The sequence below is a fragment of the Mycetomoellerius zeteki genome, unplaced genomic scaffold (assembly GCF_001594055.1).
Source record: "Mycetomoellerius zeteki isolate Tzet28-1 unplaced genomic scaffold, Tzet1.0 scaffold38, whole genome shotgun sequence".
In the NCBI taxonomy this organism is placed as follows: domain Eukaryota; kingdom Metazoa; phylum Arthropoda; class Insecta; order Hymenoptera; family Formicidae; genus Mycetomoellerius; species Mycetomoellerius zeteki.
In genome coordinates this window covers 214645-234137 of record NW_017257371.1, presented here as the reverse complement: position 1 = coordinate 234137, position 19493 = coordinate 214645, and the positions used below count along the sequence as shown (strand labels likewise).

The 19493-nt window shown below is 37.6% G+C and overlaps 5 protein-coding genes across 6 annotated transcripts; 4 read left to right on the top strand and 1 right to left on the bottom strand.

Moving 5' to 3' along the window:
- The first annotated feature begins 384 nt into the window (after positions 1 to 384).
- On the top strand, positions 385 to 8184 carry LOC108726037 (ataxin-2-like protein). Its single transcript, XM_018453396.1, has 10 exons — positions 385 to 638; positions 1316 to 1618; positions 1707 to 1815; positions 1896 to 2219; positions 2313 to 2549; positions 2625 to 2943; positions 3653 to 3939; positions 4014 to 4631; positions 4827 to 4983; positions 5348 to 8184. Exons 2-10 carry the CDS (start codon positions 1533 to 1535, stop codon positions 5875 to 5877), a joined length of 2667 nt encoding a protein of 888 aa, XP_018308898.1. The 5' UTR covers positions 385 to 638; positions 1316 to 1532; the 3' UTR covers positions 5878 to 8184.
- Positions 8185 to 8987: 803 nt separating this feature from the next.
- Positions 8988 to 9940, bottom strand: LOC108726032 (THAP domain-containing protein 3). Its single transcript, XM_018453388.1, has 2 exons — positions 9724 to 9940; positions 8988 to 9636 (listed from the first exon to the last, which is right to left on the bottom strand). Exons 1-2 carry the CDS (start codon positions 9786 to 9788, stop codon positions 9450 to 9452), a joined length of 252 nt encoding a protein of 83 aa, XP_018308890.1. The 5' UTR covers positions 9789 to 9940; the 3' UTR covers positions 8988 to 9449.
- A 729-nt stretch (positions 9941 to 10669) lies between these two features.
- On the top strand, positions 10670 to 12335 carry LOC108726044 (ATP-dependent RNA helicase DDX55-like). The gene is made up of 4 exons (XM_018453404.1): positions 10670 to 10940; positions 11105 to 11212; positions 11569 to 11835; positions 11921 to 12335. The coding sequence occupies exons 1-4, from the start codon at positions 10842 to 10844 to the stop codon at positions 12281 to 12283; spliced, it is 837 nt and encodes a 278-aa protein (XP_018308906.1). The 5' UTR covers positions 10670 to 10841; the 3' UTR covers positions 12284 to 12335.
- Positions 12336 to 13385: 1050 nt separating this feature from the next.
- Positions 13386 to 14415, top strand: LOC108726017 (probable ATP-dependent RNA helicase DDX55 homolog). The gene is made up of 3 exons (XM_018453370.1): positions 13386 to 13468; positions 13591 to 14287; positions 14377 to 14415. Exons 1-3 carry the CDS (start codon positions 13386 to 13388, stop codon positions 14413 to 14415), a joined length of 819 nt encoding a protein of 272 aa, XP_018308872.1.
- On the top strand, positions 14413 to 18610 carry Tes (testin LIM domain protein). Of its 2 annotated transcripts, XM_018453403.1 has the most exons (7): positions 14413 to 14501; positions 14717 to 14867; positions 15159 to 15296; positions 15424 to 15625; positions 15690 to 15982; positions 16177 to 17787; positions 18234 to 18610. In XM_018453403.1, the coding sequence occupies exons 3-7, from the start codon at positions 15234 to 15236 to the stop codon at positions 18582 to 18584; spliced, it is 2520 nt and encodes an 839-aa protein (XP_018308905.1). In that variant the 5' UTR covers positions 14413 to 14501; positions 14717 to 14867; positions 15159 to 15233; the 3' UTR covers positions 18585 to 18610. The 2 variants fall into 2 exon arrangements, with proteins under 2 accessions (XP_018308905.1, XP_018308903.1); XM_018453401.1 differs by having other exon boundaries at positions 14717 to 15296.
- Positions 18611 to 19493: the final 883 nt, after the last annotated feature.

Below are 19493 nucleotides of genomic sequence, written 5' to 3'. Positions count from 1 at the left end.
AAAAGTATGATCCAATTAGCGCGAAGGAAACTTCCAACAGTTGCAAAACAACCGTTCTGCTGAACGCAGCCATTGTCTTAAGATGCTAATACGGCTCTCTGATTGGTTCAAGCACTAGCTTAAGACCATCTCGAGTCTTAAGCAACGTCTATGGATTTCGTACTATATCTAGAGCTTTAAGCTGGAAACACAATAGATACAGGCAATAGTCACAGGCAACAGGGAATAACTAGCCGTCCAATCGGAGCTCTGGGGTATAAGTTCGATATTATATCCCAGAGCTCTGATTGGATCTGGCTCGTTATTCCCTGTTGCCTGTGCCTATTGTCTGTGCCTATTGTGTTTAAGGCTTTAGATCCGAGCCCACAATTGCCTCGAGAGCGAACGAACCGGACGGACAGACGTTCACCAGGTGGCGACTGCGTCCAAGAGTCACCGTGATCAGGTTGATCAGGCGACTCGTAGGTACGTTGAAAGGTTGCGAGTCTGTCGTGTATCGTTCTGCCACATGTTGATTAGTTGAAAATAAGGAGAGATAGAAAAGCGCATCTTCACGGATTCTTCGCCGCCACACTTGGCTTGGCACACGACGTTCGCAGACCGTCATAGTTCGCACTTTACACTCTTCACGGTCGTCGGTACGTTCTCTCTCTTTCTTTCTTTCTTTCTCTCTCTCCCTCCCTCCCTCTCGCTCTTTCCTTCCTTCTCTTTTTCCCTTCCATAGACTAAAGTAAAGCCCCGTTGATGCCCGTTGGCCGAGAGTCGTTAGGCGAATCGTAGCACGTAACTTTCCGTATCCGTATTGATACTTTATCATCGAAGAGCAGCCGTCGCGTAGAGCGTTACGTCACGCGGTCGTTGACAATTGTCGTGAGACGAGCGTGATGCTTGTTTGAAGCGAGCTTTCGCGCTGACGCCTCGCGCCTTCTGTCGTGCACTTAGCACTTACACCCCCATCAAGCCGTCAGCGTATGTAACTACGTACATACATATCGCTTACACGCGTCCTCCGTTTCGACTGAGGGATTATCTTTGTGCTGTGATCGTAACAGCATTTCGCTCCTGTATCGAGTCGCGGTTTAAACGCAATTTTTGAGTTTGACGAGTTCGTCTTGTGCGTCGTGCATTGGTGCGCCCACTTTGTATTGTTTTGCATTTGAGCTCGTTTCAATATATAACCTAAAAGTCTTCGTGAATGTTGATAGTTGCCTCTTTTTCCTCTTCCTTCTCCTTATCCTTTATCTCGTCCTCGTATTCATCTTCGTTTTTATTTTCATCTTCACCCTCGTCCTTTTTCTTCATCTCGTCGCGTCAGTCGCCCCTGCAACAAGTCAAGCCGACGAACATAATAACGTCGCGTAAAGACATTCGTACATCCCGTACCCGTCCACGGACAAGAAAACGGATATTTTCGACGTCAAGCAGTCATCGGGAAAGTAGTCAAAATTCCGGTCCCTACTAGGAAACGAGAGGGCCTCCAACAAACCGGCGGCAGAAATCCATCAGCGATTGGCCAAGAACCATCAAGCAAAATGAACAGCAAGAGGAAGAATAACCGTACGAATAATAACAGGTACTGCCAATCACTTGGCTTTCCTCGTCAAGATCATAATAGCAGGTATAATATCCAAAACATAGCAACACATATCGACGATTGTGTATAGAAAAAAATAACGGTTTTTTTTTCGATCCATGTCATTTTCCAGATCTCCGCGAGCACGTGGACCACAAGAGAGGAATGTCGCAGCAGAGGGGGTTTATAACAATGCTCATTTTATGCATGCGGTTACTAGCCACGTTGGCAATACCGTACAGGTAGAGAATGATTATATTATTTATATATTCATTATGTTGTTATGTGTGATTCAATGTTAAATTCTTTTCTTTGTTTTCAGATTCAAACTCAAAATGGCTCGGTATATGAGGGCGTGTTTAGAACATTTTCGAGTCAATTTGACGTAGTGTTGGAGTTAGCTCATCGTGTAGAGAGCTCCGGAAAGATTTGCGTAGATAGCGTAGTAGAAAAATTAATTTTTAAACCACAAGACGTTGTTACTATATCTGCCAAGGACGTTGATTTAGATTATGCTATAAGAGATACTTTTCAAACGGACACAGCTATTAGTAAGTTTAATGGTTTGATCGGCGAGAAGGAACTCGAACCCTGGGATCCGCCGACTGCCATGAATGGAGCTGATTTAGAATTGGACGGTGCTGCTGTAAGCGCGTACATTTATTACGACTATTTTTAAGAGGACATTCTACTCTACTTATTATTAAATGAATTGCACGTAAAATTATCTAATTTTTAGAACGGTTGGGACGTCAACGAAATGTTTCGTAAAAATGAACAAGAATACGGAGTTCAAACGACATTTGAACCTTCTTTGGTCGGTTATACTCTACAACTACAACGTAAAGACACGAAAGATTACAAGGAACAAGAGCAAAAAGCTGCTGAAATAGCAAATGAGATCGAATCTCAACCGAATCATAAAGCTAGATTAGAACTAGAAAATGGCGATGAGGAGGAAAGATTTGCAGCTGTGGTAAGATTCAGATTATATCTCACAGAATTTGTCTTTTTATCCATCAAACTTGTCTTATTAGTTATCTGATTCTAGACGAGACCCACCGAAGGAAAATATATTCCACCGCCATTGAAAAAGAAAAATGGTAACACTAGCAAATTGATGAGATCCAGCGAACCTCCATCTTCGCCAGGAACCACAAGTAATAAGAATGTCTACAGTCAACCCCCTCCGTCCACGGTTACGGTAAATGTCCCACAACCGAGCATGTCGGTTGGAGTACAGCCTACTCATACCTCGGTACAACATCCGGTACCCTTAAATATGAGTATGCCGCCCAACGGAGTGGTTGTCACATATAATAATCCACCACCGCCGTTTGTGCCTCCACCGACGACGCAGTCACAGCAAGGTATATTATTTGAAATACATCGTGTAATATAGTTCAATTAATATAAATTAATAATAAAAGTGTTGAGAAGAGCTATGAACCATAAGAAAACAATATTTAAATAAAAGATATGATATAATTAATAAGAACTAAATAAAAAATAATACAAACGGCGTTTCTCGAGCCCGATCGGGTTATTCTCAATGTTAAACATACAAAGGTATATACATATTTAAAATATAAATTGGTAAATAAAAAGATAAAAAAATAAATACAGACTTCTAATGGATGTATACTGGTCACTAGATCGCATCCTGTTTGTCAAGCTGATATGAAGTCCAAAACAATGATAGAGTCGCGCGTATCATCAGATCTCAATATAAAAGGCTCCTTAACAAAGTCATTTAACAAAGTCGTTGTGCATATATTATTTGATATTGCTTGCTCTTGTAAAGAAGAAAATCAAACGGAAAACGTTATTGCTAATCTGCTTTACATTAAGATTATGTTTTTGACTAAATTAACTTTGCAAAGTTATCAACGTTGACAACGCTGCAATATATCACATATATGCAGAAACAATTTTCAGTTGATTACAGTTCTTTGTATATTTCTGTGGAATGATAAGTATGGCTCTTTTTACATAGCGAACGTGTAATGTAAGCCGCTATAGTAATTTCTTACGAAAAGCGATCACTTTGATGATTATATTATCGTTTTCTCGATATAGTAATCCAGCAGAATCAATCACAATCTCAAGTTACTCCTTCGATGCCGCAAGTAAGCTTCCCACCACAACAGACACCTCCGAATAAAATAAATACAGAAAAACGTGAGCGGCCTGGCAGACAGGTTTATCAAGCTGATAAAGCGCCACCAGCGCCATTTCCACAATCAAACGTTGCATCGTCTCAACAACAACAACAACAACAATCTACACATCAGCAACATACATCATTGACGCAACAAAACTCTGTAGAAGGACAAATAGTTATACATAAATCGGATCATAGAAAGGTACATATTCTCATTTAAATTCTTTTTTTTTTTTAAATCACGGAGCAACTTAAGTTTTTTACTTACTTTTTAAGGTTCCAACACCACGTGGAAGAGAAGAACAGCATTCGGAACTGAGACAATTCGCTGCAGAATTTAAATTAGCGGAATCGCAGGGATCTTCAGATACCCCTCAAATATCTAGAAAACAACAGCATCAGCATCAACAAGATGTGCATTCCGCTACCCCGATGAATCAGCCACATCACCAAGGTCCTCATCAACATACCAGTCCACAGCAGCAATCGCAGCAGCAGCCACCTACACAACAGCATACCAGTCCTCATCAGCAACATCAAACTGTACAAGAGGAACCAGTTACCAGTAAGCCTCCACCTGGTCCATTAGTAAGATCTACAAGTCCGCCTCAGCAGCAACAACAACAGCAGCAGCAGCAGCAGCAACAACAACAACAACAACAACAACAACAGCAGCAGCAACAACAACAGCAGCAACAGCAACAACCACCACCACAACAACAGCAACAACAACAACCACCGCCACCACAACCAGCTCAAACTCCTCAGAATACTTCGACAGTGCAACAATCTCCATCGGAGCCCGCGGTTGATAAGATAACTACTGCTTTTAAGAAATCTACTTTAAATCCAAACGCTAAAGAATTCAATCCAAATGCCAAACCATTCACGCCGGTAAGTAATGTATATTACTAGTTTGTTGTGAAAAGTTGAACTAGGTCTCTATTCTTGAAAAGAAACATATACGAAAAACTAGGGAAATACTATAGCATATGTAACATATGTTCCTAGTTTTTCGTATACTTTTTTTTTTCAAGAATAAAGTCCCTGGAATGGAAACAATATGATTTGTATTTTTACAATGTGTAGCGCTCACCTAGCACACCGACGCCTAGTCGGCCGCATACACCGCAAACTCCTCAGTATACAGGGGCGACTATGCCCGCAACCGTTGTTATGCCGGCATACGTAACGCCGACAGCTTTCAGTCAACCACCTACTCAACAAGTGGCAAGGTTCCGGAAGGGTCAGTATTCCTTGGGTATTCTTACACGATACATTTGTATCTCGAGTTTCTTTGTGCGTTTGTGATAATACGAATATAGTAATTGTATGGTTCGTAAGATTTAATTATTTATGTGTAATTATTATTTTTTTCAATATTAGTAGGGGTTTGAAAAACAGTTTTGTTTATTTTGTTGTTCTGAATAATTTGTTCTTGCGTACGAATCTTACATTCAACAAATTTGAAATCGCTCTTTCATCCAAGTTATTTTAAGATCAATTGTAGTTTTTTTTTTTCTTTTGCCGTTTCTGCCGATTGGCATAATTATATACGCACGCATAAACATAAAATAGAAATATATATATATATTATACGATTTTTACAGTACCTATGATGCAGCATCGTGCGCCAGATATAGCGTCTCAGATGCAAGTGGCCGCAGCAACGGGACAGCCGTTATTAGCGCCAGCTATACATCCATTCCAGGTGCCTTATCCAGGACAACCGGCGTATCAACAAATGGTACGAATGGTCCAGGCACCGCCGCCACCTCATATGGCCACTCCGTACCATCATCACCATGACTCGCAAGGGCCGCAAGCCCCCGGCATACAATATATGGGCCCGCACACTCATCCGCATCCTCATGTAGCCCAGCAGCCACCTAGCCAAACGCCGTCTCCAGCTAATCCGAATCAACCACATACACCGGGCGCTTATAATCCACCTGGCACTCCACAGCCTACATATCCGCAACCTCCTCCGCAAGGTCACGCGCCGAGCTATCCGATCATGTGCCCTATAATTCCATCTCATATACCGTCAATTCCACCACAACACATGCAATACCTGCCACCGCAGCCACCTCCGGGTGCGCAGCAGACTATACCCGTCATTTTACCGCACAATCAGTAGCTGCGGCATAAAGTAAAGGAAGAAAAGGAAAAGCGATAGTATTCTGAAAAGGTAGGATAAGACTTTCAAAATTGAGTTACTTTCATGATGGCGTGTCAATTGTTGGAACTTTCGAAGAGCCGCTCTTGCTTTAATTATGCGTTCTCGATTTATCGATCGCTAATCGATATAAATTAAGCATCAATCATCAACTTTCTGCGTTGATGAGCAGTTTTAAATTATAACTCTCACATACATTTACTGATTACAATGGGAGGAAAGAGAGGCCGATTATATTTTCAGCCAGTAATCAATGATATAAATATCCCGTATGGTACTATAAATGATTCTAAATGATTGGAGAGTGCCGACCATCTTGAAGGTAACTTGTTATTCAAATGTAGGTCGATCGTTGAATGACCTATGGCCTGTATTATTGAGTCCCGTAAAAAATCTTCTTGATTATTTTAATCAAGTTTTAAAATTGTAAAATGATAGTTTTCATCATTATGCAATTTCGCAAAATTCCCACGAGTTCACTTTTATCGGATTAGCATGTCTACCGGAGAAAGATTTAATGATCTTTTGGATCGTGCATTTTATCGAGTAGTGCTCAATGTGTGCAGAAAATATACCGCTCGCGTTTAATAGACATATTTTAAATTCAGCAGTTTTAATTTTATTATACATACAACATAACTTGCATTATATTGTAATATCAAGTAACAATTCGGTGGAAAAACAAGATCGATCACGCGCGAGTGAATACTTTCTCCCTTTCCCTTTCTCTGGCTTTTTTTCCCCATTCGTTGTTTTTAATCAAGATGATTATTGAAATTACACGAGAGAGAATATGGAAGTACATGTGGCATATTTTTCTGCCCGTGACTGCGTGTCGATTCCATTCATTAAGGAAGAATTTGGAGAAAAAAGAAGATAGGACGATCACACGACTCTTTCGAGTTAGATTTGAATGAAGCAAGCGATAACTAACAAAACTGGAGTACGGTTTGCAGGGTAAAACGCTAGCGAGATATGCGATTCTGCGATTTGTTGATAATGAGTTTTGTTACGAGATGTTGATACGCGCAGGATCTTTGAACGCGAAAGATTACATCGAGTATGCGAGATACAACATTTGCATACTGAATACAAATCGTGCTAACGTTAACGGTGCGAACAACAGACATTCGAGAGGTATATAATTTGCACGTTTTCACAATCGAGTTTATTATCCAAGTTTTAACAATTGATTTCAATAGTAAACTCTACATCTCGTGTTGCTATTCTGTTCGCCAATGGTTCGGTACGACTTGTTTTCCTTTCTTCTCATTTCCTAATGATACACGGTAACAGACGCAAAATCTAATAACGAGAAGCACGTTGTTGCAGAAGCTTAAAAAAGAAAAAAAAAAGGAAAAAAAAGCTCGATATTATTAGCTTTGTCGCTATCTTCAGATTGGCCTCTGTGTGTACGAGATGTAGGAAAGGAAACGTGGCGAGGCTTCATCATTTCTTATATTCAACAGTTACTTCATTACGTGACGGGTATCATGATACATCCGTTAGTAATTTTGATGAGAAAGAAAAGATAACGCCATACTTGGCAGAGACTTGTAATTAGTGAAGTAATGCGAGTTCTTGAATGACGAATCCTTTGCCTAATTATGTACCTCTGTCGACAAGTGAAAACGTGCGAATGCTTGATACCATGGACTTGGAAATCTATCTGAACGTAGCGTATACTGCCAATTAAGACAAGGGATGAAATCAGAGGCGTCGAAGAAAAAGAACATCAGCATCTCTCGTATCTCATTAATACCATTTGTTTGTTCTGCTCGAAGATGTGACCCAGAAAGAATAAAGAGGTAGCGCCGTACTCGCTCGATTAGATTCGAAAGGATAACTTAATATTTGTCGCGTTACAACGTGTAGAGTAAGAATTGTAACAAGTATGCGTGTACGATGTGTGAAAACATTTTCATTTTCGCGTGCCGTTGTACAGATGTTATCGAAATAAGGAAAAAGACAGGATAAAAAATAGGAAAAGACTAGAAAAAAAAGATCGTTTTATTCCGAGTTAGAGATATATGTGATGTCAAACGATCTATAAGAACAGGAATTTGATCCTGGCACAGGATACTGATGTCGAGTTGAATAGGAGAAAGGTGCAAAATATTTGATTTTTTTCTTTCCTAATCTCAATCGCTAATCTCCGATTCCCCTTGTAAAAGGCTGCGTTCAGATGAATTTTTCGTCCACGCTCGATACCGATTGGGAAAAGAAAGTTAAACAACTACGGCCTTAGACCTAATCGTGTATATAAATGGAAGGAAGCAAAAACAACTTTTGCCTGAGAGAGATAGTTGAATGTGTGGCATCGTTAAACAGATTTTATATTAAAGAGATTTAAAAAGAAGAAAAACATCAAAATAAAATCAATACGTTAAAAACCAATTTTCTAGCGCGTCTTTTTTTCTTCGAGCCCTTCATTTCTTCTCTCTCTCTCCTCTCCCTCCCACCTCTTCAATCTTTTTTTTGTCATTGGCTGCGTGATTTATTACGTTTACACGGTTCGATTTACGTCGAAATTATATATCAATATTATGAAGCTGGCCAATTATAATTATTCCTCTAAAGAATGGAATGACTGTAATTGGTTTCATAACATCGATGTTGTAACTTCGGTGTATCAAGCCGTGTAAACGTAGTCAGTGACTGCGTTCAGCAGATAAAATTAAATAAAAGTATTCTGTTACTCTAACACTGCTTTCCATTTGATGACACAAATCTACACAAGCATCGTTCTATCCTTCTTGACATTCAGAGAGTGACAAAGATAGAACGACACTTGTGTCGACTGTGTCTCTTAAAAAGAAAGCAGCCTAATATAAGATACTATTATTCATAATATATTCAAATATAAAAATATGAATAACGGAATACTTTTAAACATAGTGAAAGACACAGATTAAAAATGTTTAATGATTTCAAACTAATATTATTCCAGAGACCTGAACTACTATACTAATATCTTTTTCGATTGGGGTGCACTGGGTGCATTCAGTACTACAACTGCTCGCTGAGCGCTCAGTGAGCTCTTGCATCTGATTGGCATATTCCGTTAGAACTAAAAATATAGACCAAATAGATCAAGAACTCAGTGAGCAGTGTAGTACTGAATGCATCCATTGGCTGCACTCAGGTGTCAAGAGAGTGTTCGATTGGCAGTGCCAATGCGCACTTGGCTAGTGTCATGTGTTACATTTGATCGCATGATACTCGCGTAGTGCGCACTAAGTAGTACGAGATATTTTGATAGTGCCAGTAGATTCAGTGCACTGGATACATATAGTAAAAAATCATTACTTAAAGTTATGAGCATGAAATGTCGAGGTTATTTTTCTGTGTTCTTCCTACAGTCTAGTCAAGTCCTTTCACAACTTGAAATGGCACTTCAGCTTTAGCATTGAAAATCTTGGCGTGTTTTTTTGAACTTGCACTATTCAGTGCAACCCATGGAACTCGTCCAGTGTTGGTGTGAACTGAGTGCGCACTGGTGCGCACTAACTTTTTCCCAATCGAAAACGCTATTAGGTTAGTGTGCTTGGCAAGCAGGAAAGCAGCAAAGATCTATTACTGCTTGTACCAGGTCTGTCCATAAAATCATCAGTTGTAAAATGTGTGCTGCAAATTACATGATTTTTAGATGGCTTTAAATCTGTTTGTCCAATTGCCTCGATCCATTTTTTTAAATGGTCTTCTCGACTCAGAGGAAATCTGAAATAGTTATTCTTTGCTTTAGTTTAGACATAACCTTCAAATAATATGAAAGTGTCACGTTTACCAAATATATATCTAACTTACCTGAACAAATGAAACCCTTTTTTATTATTATTTTGGCAATTTTTTACATAGCAAGTGCTTGGCATTGTAATACTGATTTACTCGAGAATACTGATTTTCTCGAGCAAATATTAACGCGTTGTATACCGGCAACAGCGGCAACGGAAACACATCGACAATAAAATCGCAATAAATTAGTAAAAATCATCTATGCACTAAAATACACATGTTCGCCGCCATTTTGTTACGGTCAAACATGGCTGAAACCGGATATCCTGCCGCACACAGCACATTGGCGACTGTCACAATCAAGGGTGCGTTCCACTTAAGCTGGTTCTACATTATGGCCCGTCTACAATACACGTAGTAAGCTTGGTTTAAAAAGTAAGAATAAGAAATTGACCAATCACAGTCGATTATTCTTCTCACATTCGACTGTGATTGGTCAATTTCTTACTCTTCTTAAACCAAGCTTATTCCGCATATTGTAGACGACGCATTAGTCGCAGCGCGACGTCGTAAGCGTGTCGCAAGCGTTGTGGTTCAATCAGAATCAAGCTAGATCGATGTTGATTGGACCGCAACGCTCGCGACGCTACGATGCGATTAATGGCTGCGTTCAGCAGAACGTTTGTTTTGCAACTGTTGGAAGTTTCCTTCGCGCTGATTGGATCATACTTTTAGATCTAGAAGAATGGTCCTATCTCAACAGACAATCATAAAACGGTTGCAAAACTGTTGAGTCTGCTGAACGCAGCCAATGTAGAACCAGCTTCAACGTTCGCAATGCTCGCGAACATCATTTCATCCTTATCGTTTACAAATATTAAACAAGGATGAAATGATGCTCGCGAGCGTTGCGAACGTTAAGTGGAACGCGCCCCTAGTATAGACATCTGTGTTTATAATAAGGCCTGTTTTTTTTGGCTGAACTTTCCTCGTGAATAGAAAAGGAAGAAAGATGAACTGGTGCAAAAGTTCAGCCAAAAAGAACAGACCTATAGTTCAGTCCTTCAGTGGTGCGGACCATGCGGACCTTTTAAATAGGGCCACTGACATAATTTTTACAAAAATAGAAGAAATTGTTTGAATGTTTTTTGGAATAAACGGAGAGTAAAAAGAAAAAGAAGACAATCATAATGAAAACACAGAAGTGGGAGGAGTTAGATGTGGGACTGAGTGATTCTGTATTGACAACACTCAAACAGTTGGGATTTTTCAATATGACGCCTGTTCAGGTTTATATATTTATATATATTTATATATATATATATATATACACAAAACAGTGTTAATATATATGTATCATGCATGTAAATCGAACATGTTGGAAATGTATGTGAAAATATTGCAAAAGATTATATACTCGTTTACATATATCTATTGTTGTATTTATATATAGGCAACTTGCATACCTTTATTATTAAATGGTAAAGATGTTGCGGCAGAAGCAGTTACAGGCAGTGGCAAGACACTCGCTTTCCTTATTCCTCTATTGGAGATGTTACAAGTAATCTTTCATTATGTGCATTTATCTTTCTAAACATTTAAAAAAATGACATATTTTTTGAAACTTACATTATATACATATATATATAAAATGTTGATTTTATAAATTACATTCGATGCATTGAAAAGATATTGCTTGTGTCAAAAGATATAACAGATTAAGTGAAAGACTTAATTGATTTAGATATACTTAAAAATAGAAGTTAATTTCAATATAAAGAGTACTTTAATTTATTCTTCCTTTTGGTAAATTTAGTATAATTTAACAAAACGATTTATATATGCTATTCTAAAGATTTATGTAATTGTATTACATACAAAGTAAGCATATGTGTATTTTTTTAAATGTGTGCATAGAAACGAAATGAAAAATGGAAGACTATGGAAGTGGGAGCAATAATAGTCAGTCCTACAAGAGAATTGGCTATACAAATTAGTGAAATTCTAGAAGAGTTCTTAAAAAGAATTCCATTGTTAAAGCAAGTATTACTGGTTGGTGGTGTGACGCTTCAGAAAGATGCAGAAAAGTTGAAGAAAGGAGCAAATATTATTGTTGCCACACCTGGTAGATTGAAAGATATCTTGTCTAATTACATCAATTTGGGCCTGTATATAAAATCTTTGGTACGTATCTTATTCTCTTGTTATAATGTCATTTACATGGCACAGAGTCCTGAATTATTAACTAGGTATACTCTTATTCTTTCAGGAATTTCTTGTATTAGATGAGGCAGATAGATTATTAGACTTGGGATTCTCGGCGACTTTAGATAGTATTTTAAGCTATTTGCCACGTCTTAGAAGAACAGGATTATTTTCTGCAACACAGACGAAAGAGCTGCAGCAATTGATCAGAGCGGGACTGAGAAATCCAGCTTTGATTGTTGTGAAAGAAAAGTCTAATGTTTCCACGCCTGTAAATTTAAAAAATAGTTTTACAATTGTTCAGCTTGAATATAAGTTGCCAGTAATGATAGATTTTATACGTTCAGTAGGATTTAAAACAAAGTATATGATATTTTTACCTACCTGCGCGTGTGTGGATTATTTCAGTCGGGTTATACAGGCGTAAGGGCATAATTGAAAAATATTAAATATTAAACAAAATATTTTATATTTGCTGCTAAATTTCATACAACATATTTCATTTTACATCACATTTGCTTTTTTAAGAAATCGATTTTTTTCTAATTTTCTCTTCTGTCGAAAGTAATGGGATGCGTTCAAGAATTATACACCCAGATAACTCTGATGTACATTTTTGCTATAGTATACGCAACGTAAACTATAACATAGGCCGTGTTCGCTTGGCGCTCACAACGCTTTAAGCGTCGTTTCATTCTTATTGTTTATTAAATATTAAACAGGGACAATTGATGCTCATAAGCGCTGTAAGCAACAGCGACCGCAGTCCTAGAGTTATCTGGACATAATTCCTGACACATATTTCCACACCCACGGTGACGTTTTAAATCAAATTTGACAAAATATTCTTTGTATATAGGGATGCATCGGATATTCAGGAAATATTCGGTACCTGGTACTTTTTCACTATCCGATTGATAGCATTAATATCCGGTAATATATCCAGCTGAAATTTTTAATTAAAGGTTTGCGTCATTGATGCAGAATTCAATTCTCTGCAGCTGAACTTGTTGCACAGTTTATGCTTTTACAGTTATGGTGGTTTATACCGATAATCGAAATAGATTGTCACTGAAAAATGCTGAAATATTATTATCTGTCATAAAAAATTTGTTAATGTTATAAAATTTTTTTAACTTAAACTTTGAATATTTAGCAATTATACAGTTGAAACTGTATTGCAAACAACCCTGTTCCACAGCTGGACAATGTTTTTCTTTTTTTTTTTAATTTTGGAGAATTTGTGACAGATGTCTAGAAAATATCCAGTATTTGGCCGGATAATTGTCCTACCGGATATCCGGGGCATCCCTAATATAAATAGTTGTATTATGTTAATAAATATTACATATACACGCGTGCGCGCGCGCGTACACACACATACGTATATGTATAGACTTATGCATATTTACAGATTATTGCCATCGATAAACGTACTTGCCTTACACGGTAAAATGAAAAGTAAGAGATATAAAGTGTTTGATAAATTTCGATATGCCGAAAATGGCATTTTAATATGCACAGATGTAATGGCTCGTGGAATCGATATATCGGAAATAGACTGGGTGTTACAATATGATCCTCCCAGTACAGCCAGCAGTTTCGTACACAGGTAACATAGGCGTTACGTTACATGCATGGAAACAAATTTTAGTCAATATTTTGAAGATTTATTCTAAATTGTTATTTTTTAAATTGTTATTATTCTTTAAATTGTTATTTTTTATCGTATAGATGCGGTAGAACTGCGAGAATCGGTAATGAAGGAAACGCATTGCTATTTCTTCTAGAAACAGAGAGTGCATATGTAGATTTCATTAAAAGAAACCAAAAAGTCGAACTGCGTCAAATGGAAAGAGAATTAAACGAGGAGACTGTTGATGAATGCTTACAGTGCATGAGGCGGATGCAACAAAGGGATCGACTTATGTTTGATAAAGCCAATCGTGCCTTCGTTTCATACGTGCAGGCGTATAATAAACACGAATGTAATTTAATTCTACAGTTAAAAGATATCGATTTAGGAAAACTGGCGATGGGTTTCGGTCTTTTGAGAATGCCAAAAATGCCGGAGCTCAAAGGGAAGAACGTATCGTCTTTTATTGGTCCTGAAATTGATGTAAACACGATACCTTATGTACACAAACAACGTGAATTGCGCAGAATTAAAAGATTGAATGAGTATCGGAACACTGGTGTTTGGACAAATAATCAGAATAGATGTAAACAAAAACGAGCGGAATCTTGGTCTGAAACCAAAAAGAGAAAACTCGAGAGACGAGAAAAACGAAGTAAACGAAAGGAAAGGAAGGAATTGAAACAACAATTTTTGACAATTTCTAATAAAAAGAAGAGAAAACGAATAAGCGAGGAAGATGTTGAACAATTGGCGAAAGATGTAGCATTAATAAAAAAATTTAAGAAAAAGAAGGTAACATGTTTTTTCTGTGTTAAAAAAATAAGCCCCGCAGTCGTCTCTCTACTTTTGTACTTTTACATAATGTTTCTATTTAATTACAGATATCGCAAGAGGAATTTGATGCGGCTTTTCAAGTATGAAAATGTTAGACATATAATTGTACAAGACATACATATTTAAGAGATATATTTCGACTGAAACTCTCACTCTCTTGATATAATTTAATGTACGTGTTCTAAAAAAAATATACATATATATATATATACGTATAAAACTTGTGTAAAATGTAAACGCAGTTAGTATTTCCTTCTGATTCCTTTCCTTTGAGTTCTTCAATGATTTACTTACTAGATATTCGTATCGTTACACAAGTAAATGAAACATTCTAGAAATAGTTACACGTTTATGACAAATGTGACAAATATTTATTTGTGTGTACAGGAAATAAGGATTTCAGAGGAATTTATTTTCCTCGTCTTTGTTATATTATTAAGATTCACAAAGCACTGAAACGTGCTAATCAACGTACATACAATGAGACGCAAAGTGCCGCTTGGTCCCACTTGATGCTCGTATAGTGCTCGTCGTTACAGTAAGTATATCTTCGTTTGGTCTTTGACGAGGGTCCCCACTTCGCGGCGGGGCCGGAATAACGTAGTAGAGGGGAGTAAAAACAGGCGTGTGTGCGTGTGAATGCCAGCGTATGCCTGATCAGCCTGATACCTGCTTGACAGTGTGCGCTAGTGTGCGCACCCGAATGTGTGTGTATACATATAGCTTTTGAAAGGAAGAGACTGTTTATACCTCGAATACCTCCGAGTATTGGTACAAATAGTTGCTTTGATGATTCATGCACACTTGTGTTGTATGTGTATATCTCAAGTGACCACACAAGATAAGTTTGCACTGAAGATACAAGTCTGATGCTCAATTAAGTATATATTCTTCATGCTGGAGGATGGAGGAGGAAACGACAAATCGCCCAAAGTGGCTGTTGGAACTGGAAAATCGTAAGCAAAAGGTACATTTAATTTCAACATGTAATTTGATTTAATTTGATTCAAGAGATAGGAAAGAAATGTAACGTAGATACCTATACTATGTAAAATTAAGATTGAAAGTCAATTGATTGTTTTACGTTTGCTCAGTCACGTTTAGCGCACGAAGCTGGAGCTGGTGCACCATGCACAAACTGTAAGTCCACGTGTCCTGGTCTTGATCTTCATTTCTGGAGAAAAATTTGCAAGAACTGTAAATGTGGTCGGGACGATCACGATGTCGATGACGATCAATTCCCACAATTTGATCTACTATTTGGATCAAGCGGAAAATTTAAAAAGAAATCCATGCGTAAGTATTTTGTACATGTGTGCGTGTGCGCGTGTGTGCTTATATTAGAAAAATTGATCTTTAGGATTGCAAGTAAACAATAAGAAACAAAACGATGATGAAACTACATTCGAGTGGGTGCCGCCGGATACAACTAAAGAACTTGCTGTGGATTACATGAAAGCTTTGCCCACGGAGAAATTGCCGATTAAAGGATCAGTTGGTGCTGTTTTGAGAAGGCAGTTGTTGCAGAAACAACTACCGCTTCATGATATCGATTATAAAATTTGTGATCAACTTAGCGAGCAAGAGCAGAAACAGTTTGAAAAATATTTGGAAAACATAAAGAAATATGTAGGACAAGGCAAAGTGATGAAAGTAAGTAATGGCGACTTGATTACACATAAATTATTGTTATAGTTGCAGATTTGTAAGATGGTATAAGTATCGTAGATATTTATATTTATATATCCAAGACTTGCTTAAAGCGAATTTTCAAACATTTATTTTCGTATAATAAATAGCGCACATTTTGTTTTATATACCTAATAAAGATATTATTATTTTCACAGATGTTCGGTGCCCGTCCATTCGACTGTTCTCTAATGACACCTGTCAATGCAACTGATATGCAAAAGTACAGTCCACAGCATAAATCTCATATACTTTCCACTGGTGTTCAATTACGTACACCGAGTAGCTTCGCCATAAAAGGTCCGTATGTGAGGCACCTGTGTGACGCTCAAAATAAACAAGCCGCTGCTACAGCCATAAATAACAATGAGATCTTAATGAGAAGTACAGAAGAGTACAATTGTACATTGGATAATGTGTCCGCCAGTAGCAACATTGCGAGGTCGCAACCAATCGAAGGGAAATTGATTTGTGAAAACTTTCAACATGATACCGTATTGCAGGTAGACGAAAGGAAAGCTGCAGTAGATGACAAGATAATTAATTCTTCGATTTTCACACATCTTGCTGAGCAAGAAATCGTACCTGCTCGTGAAAAGCATACTTGTCGAAATTATGTACCTTATGGAGGAAATGCTTTCGAGCGACACGGAGAAACGTTGAATCACGTCGATACCACCATGTGCATCGCAACACATGGAGAAGTTATTAATGATGAGACAGTTTTCTCCGCGGAATCCATGTTTGCGGACGCGCTTCTTCCACCCAGTGCTATACACGCCAATGATATTATCGGAAGCACATTGGACGAGAAGGGATTGACATTTATAAGGGAGAAACTTGCCGATAAGTATAACGTCGCAAAAAATCCAGCAATGTGCGCTGTGTCTAAATTCTCCCGACCGTTAGACACAAGTGACATATTACGTCCACGTGATGGGGGAATTAAGGAAAATAACAATCCTGCATGTATCCTGCACGTCGACAAGCCTGTAGGGACAACACCTATTATCGCTACTATGAATTTACTCCCTGCGGCAAACCTCGCAGAAAAGGCAAAAGTAAGGAGTACTCCTTACGAAACAGAGAGAAAAATGTTCAATAAAGTCTCTCACTCTCAAGTAGCTGACTCGACCATTGTATCTGATAGTATCAAAAGAAACGAACAAAAGTCGCGATGCGACTTGCTGTCGAATAACAAAGCGGAAAATAATGATCCGTTGCTGACGGATACGTTTCAAGCGTTTTCCATTACGGAAAGCACTATGGATCCACACACATTATCGAACAAACATAATTCTACAGATCCCACGAATGTCCTATCGGCACAAACTCCTGATTCGCAAAATCCTATCGATGTATATATATCCAATCCGTTGCAAGCCGAGTTGAGTAGTTCGGTCCTGCAATCGTCCGTGATACATTCCGAACAGTTGCAAAACCAAGTGTTCCCTCACATCATTGGAGGTGATACCAATCAACGATATACACAACTTACGGACTCTCTACAAGATGCCATTGAAGGTTTAAAGATAGACTCGACAAAAATGCACAAGTGCGAAAAATGTCATGATAACATTCGTGTTGGAGACGTAGTCGTAATCGTGGAGAAGGCTAATAATGCATCCTGGCATCCTGGCTGCTTCGTTTGTTCAGTATGCAATGAATTGTTGGTGGATCTCGTGTATTTTTATTACAAGAATAACTTGTATTGCGGAAGAGATTTGGCTACGTTTCTCGGAATCCCTCGATGTTTCGCTTGCGATGAGGTAAGTAAACCATTCTTCCTATTTACTCTGATAGCAAAATGTTAGCAGTTTGGGGCCAAATTGACAGTAAACATTCATCAGAAGTTTACTACATTTCATTTTACTACAAAACCATAGCCATCTGTGTCTGCATTTGGCTATGGATTTGTCGACGAAGCCTGTTGACGGGCTATGCCAGCAGATTGGTGGCAGAAACCGAGTAGAGTCTGCTCGAATCAGGTTCTGCTCTCAATCTGTTATGCAAGACTTTGCTCGGTTTCTGCTACCAATCTGCTGACATAGCATATCTAGCAAGCTTTGTCATATTTCTGGCAACAATTTGGTGCCTTTCTGCAATCAAAAATTGGTAGCAGGTTCTGTTCAAAATCTGTCTCCGCAAGCTTTGCTATCAGGGTAAAAATTATATTTTATACTTACTTAACAATGGTGCTTCTGTTTTCTTGCAGTTGATCTTTGTACGAGAGTACACGGTTGCAGAGGGACACAATTATCACGTGAAGCATTTTTGTTGCTGGGACTGTGATATGCCATTGGCTGGGCAACAATATATTACCGAAAACGATCGACCACTATGCCTTCCTTGTTATCAAAAATCATATGCAAAAACATGTGCTGCTTGTAATATAGTGATTGCTGCTGATCAACAAGGAGTAGCTGTAAAAAATTTAAATTTTCATGCAACTCAAGCCTGCTTTTGCTGCTACAGCTGTAAGAGAAATTTACTCAACAGCAGAATGGCGATAAAGAAAGATAAATTGTTTTGCAGTAAAGAATGCATTGTCAAGTTTTTCAACTAGTAGATCAATAGGTAAACAAGATAGAAAAAGTCGCATTTTTTGCAGTTGTTTTTCTTGTAAGAAAAATACAATTATAAATCCATTGAGAATATAAGTAACAACTAAGAAATATCAAGTGTTACTTGCAAAAAAATTCGCCAATTCCCAAATTTTTTTCAGGTATTTTTTACTCAAAAATCTAGACAAGATATTAAAAAATTTTCTGATATAACTTTGAAATATAAATTGAAGTGTAAGCAATGTAAACGATATATTGTAAATTAGTTTTTCATGAGACTACATTTATTATTTTCTACAACTAGAAGTCGTGAAATCTATAGGGTAGATTTCTATAGAGAAGTATACCAATAGGGAGTAGTATGATGAAACTATTTTATTCCACTGATTTTCTTGTTAAAAATTCGCAAACACATGAGAATGTAAATGAATATATGCGGATGTTTATATCAACTTATTGCTAATAGATTGTCAATCTATTTGCATTATAGTTTTAAAGAAAAATGCTGAAAAAAACAATATTTTAGAAAGAGATGGAATTTAAATTTAAAAATAACATTTCAAAAATTTCCCTTAAGCACCGATAAAATTCCATGAAAATCCCTCATTTTCAATAATAAAAAAGAAATCCTCTGAAAATTCTAAGTTTTCCAGGTAATAAGTAAATATAAATCTTGAGTAAATATAAAAGATAAAATGCGTCATATTAATTATTAATAGGATTAAAAAGAGTGGAACCGTAATTAGTCTAAGTTGCGCTCTGTATTCCGTCCCGCACGAATATTGTGTAACATGATAAAGGATATATCAACATTTCTTGAGATTTTATAGCGCAAATCAATTTATAATTCAATCATTTATTGGATACAAGGAATTGTTAAAAATATTAGCTTGAGAGAGAGAGAGAGAGAG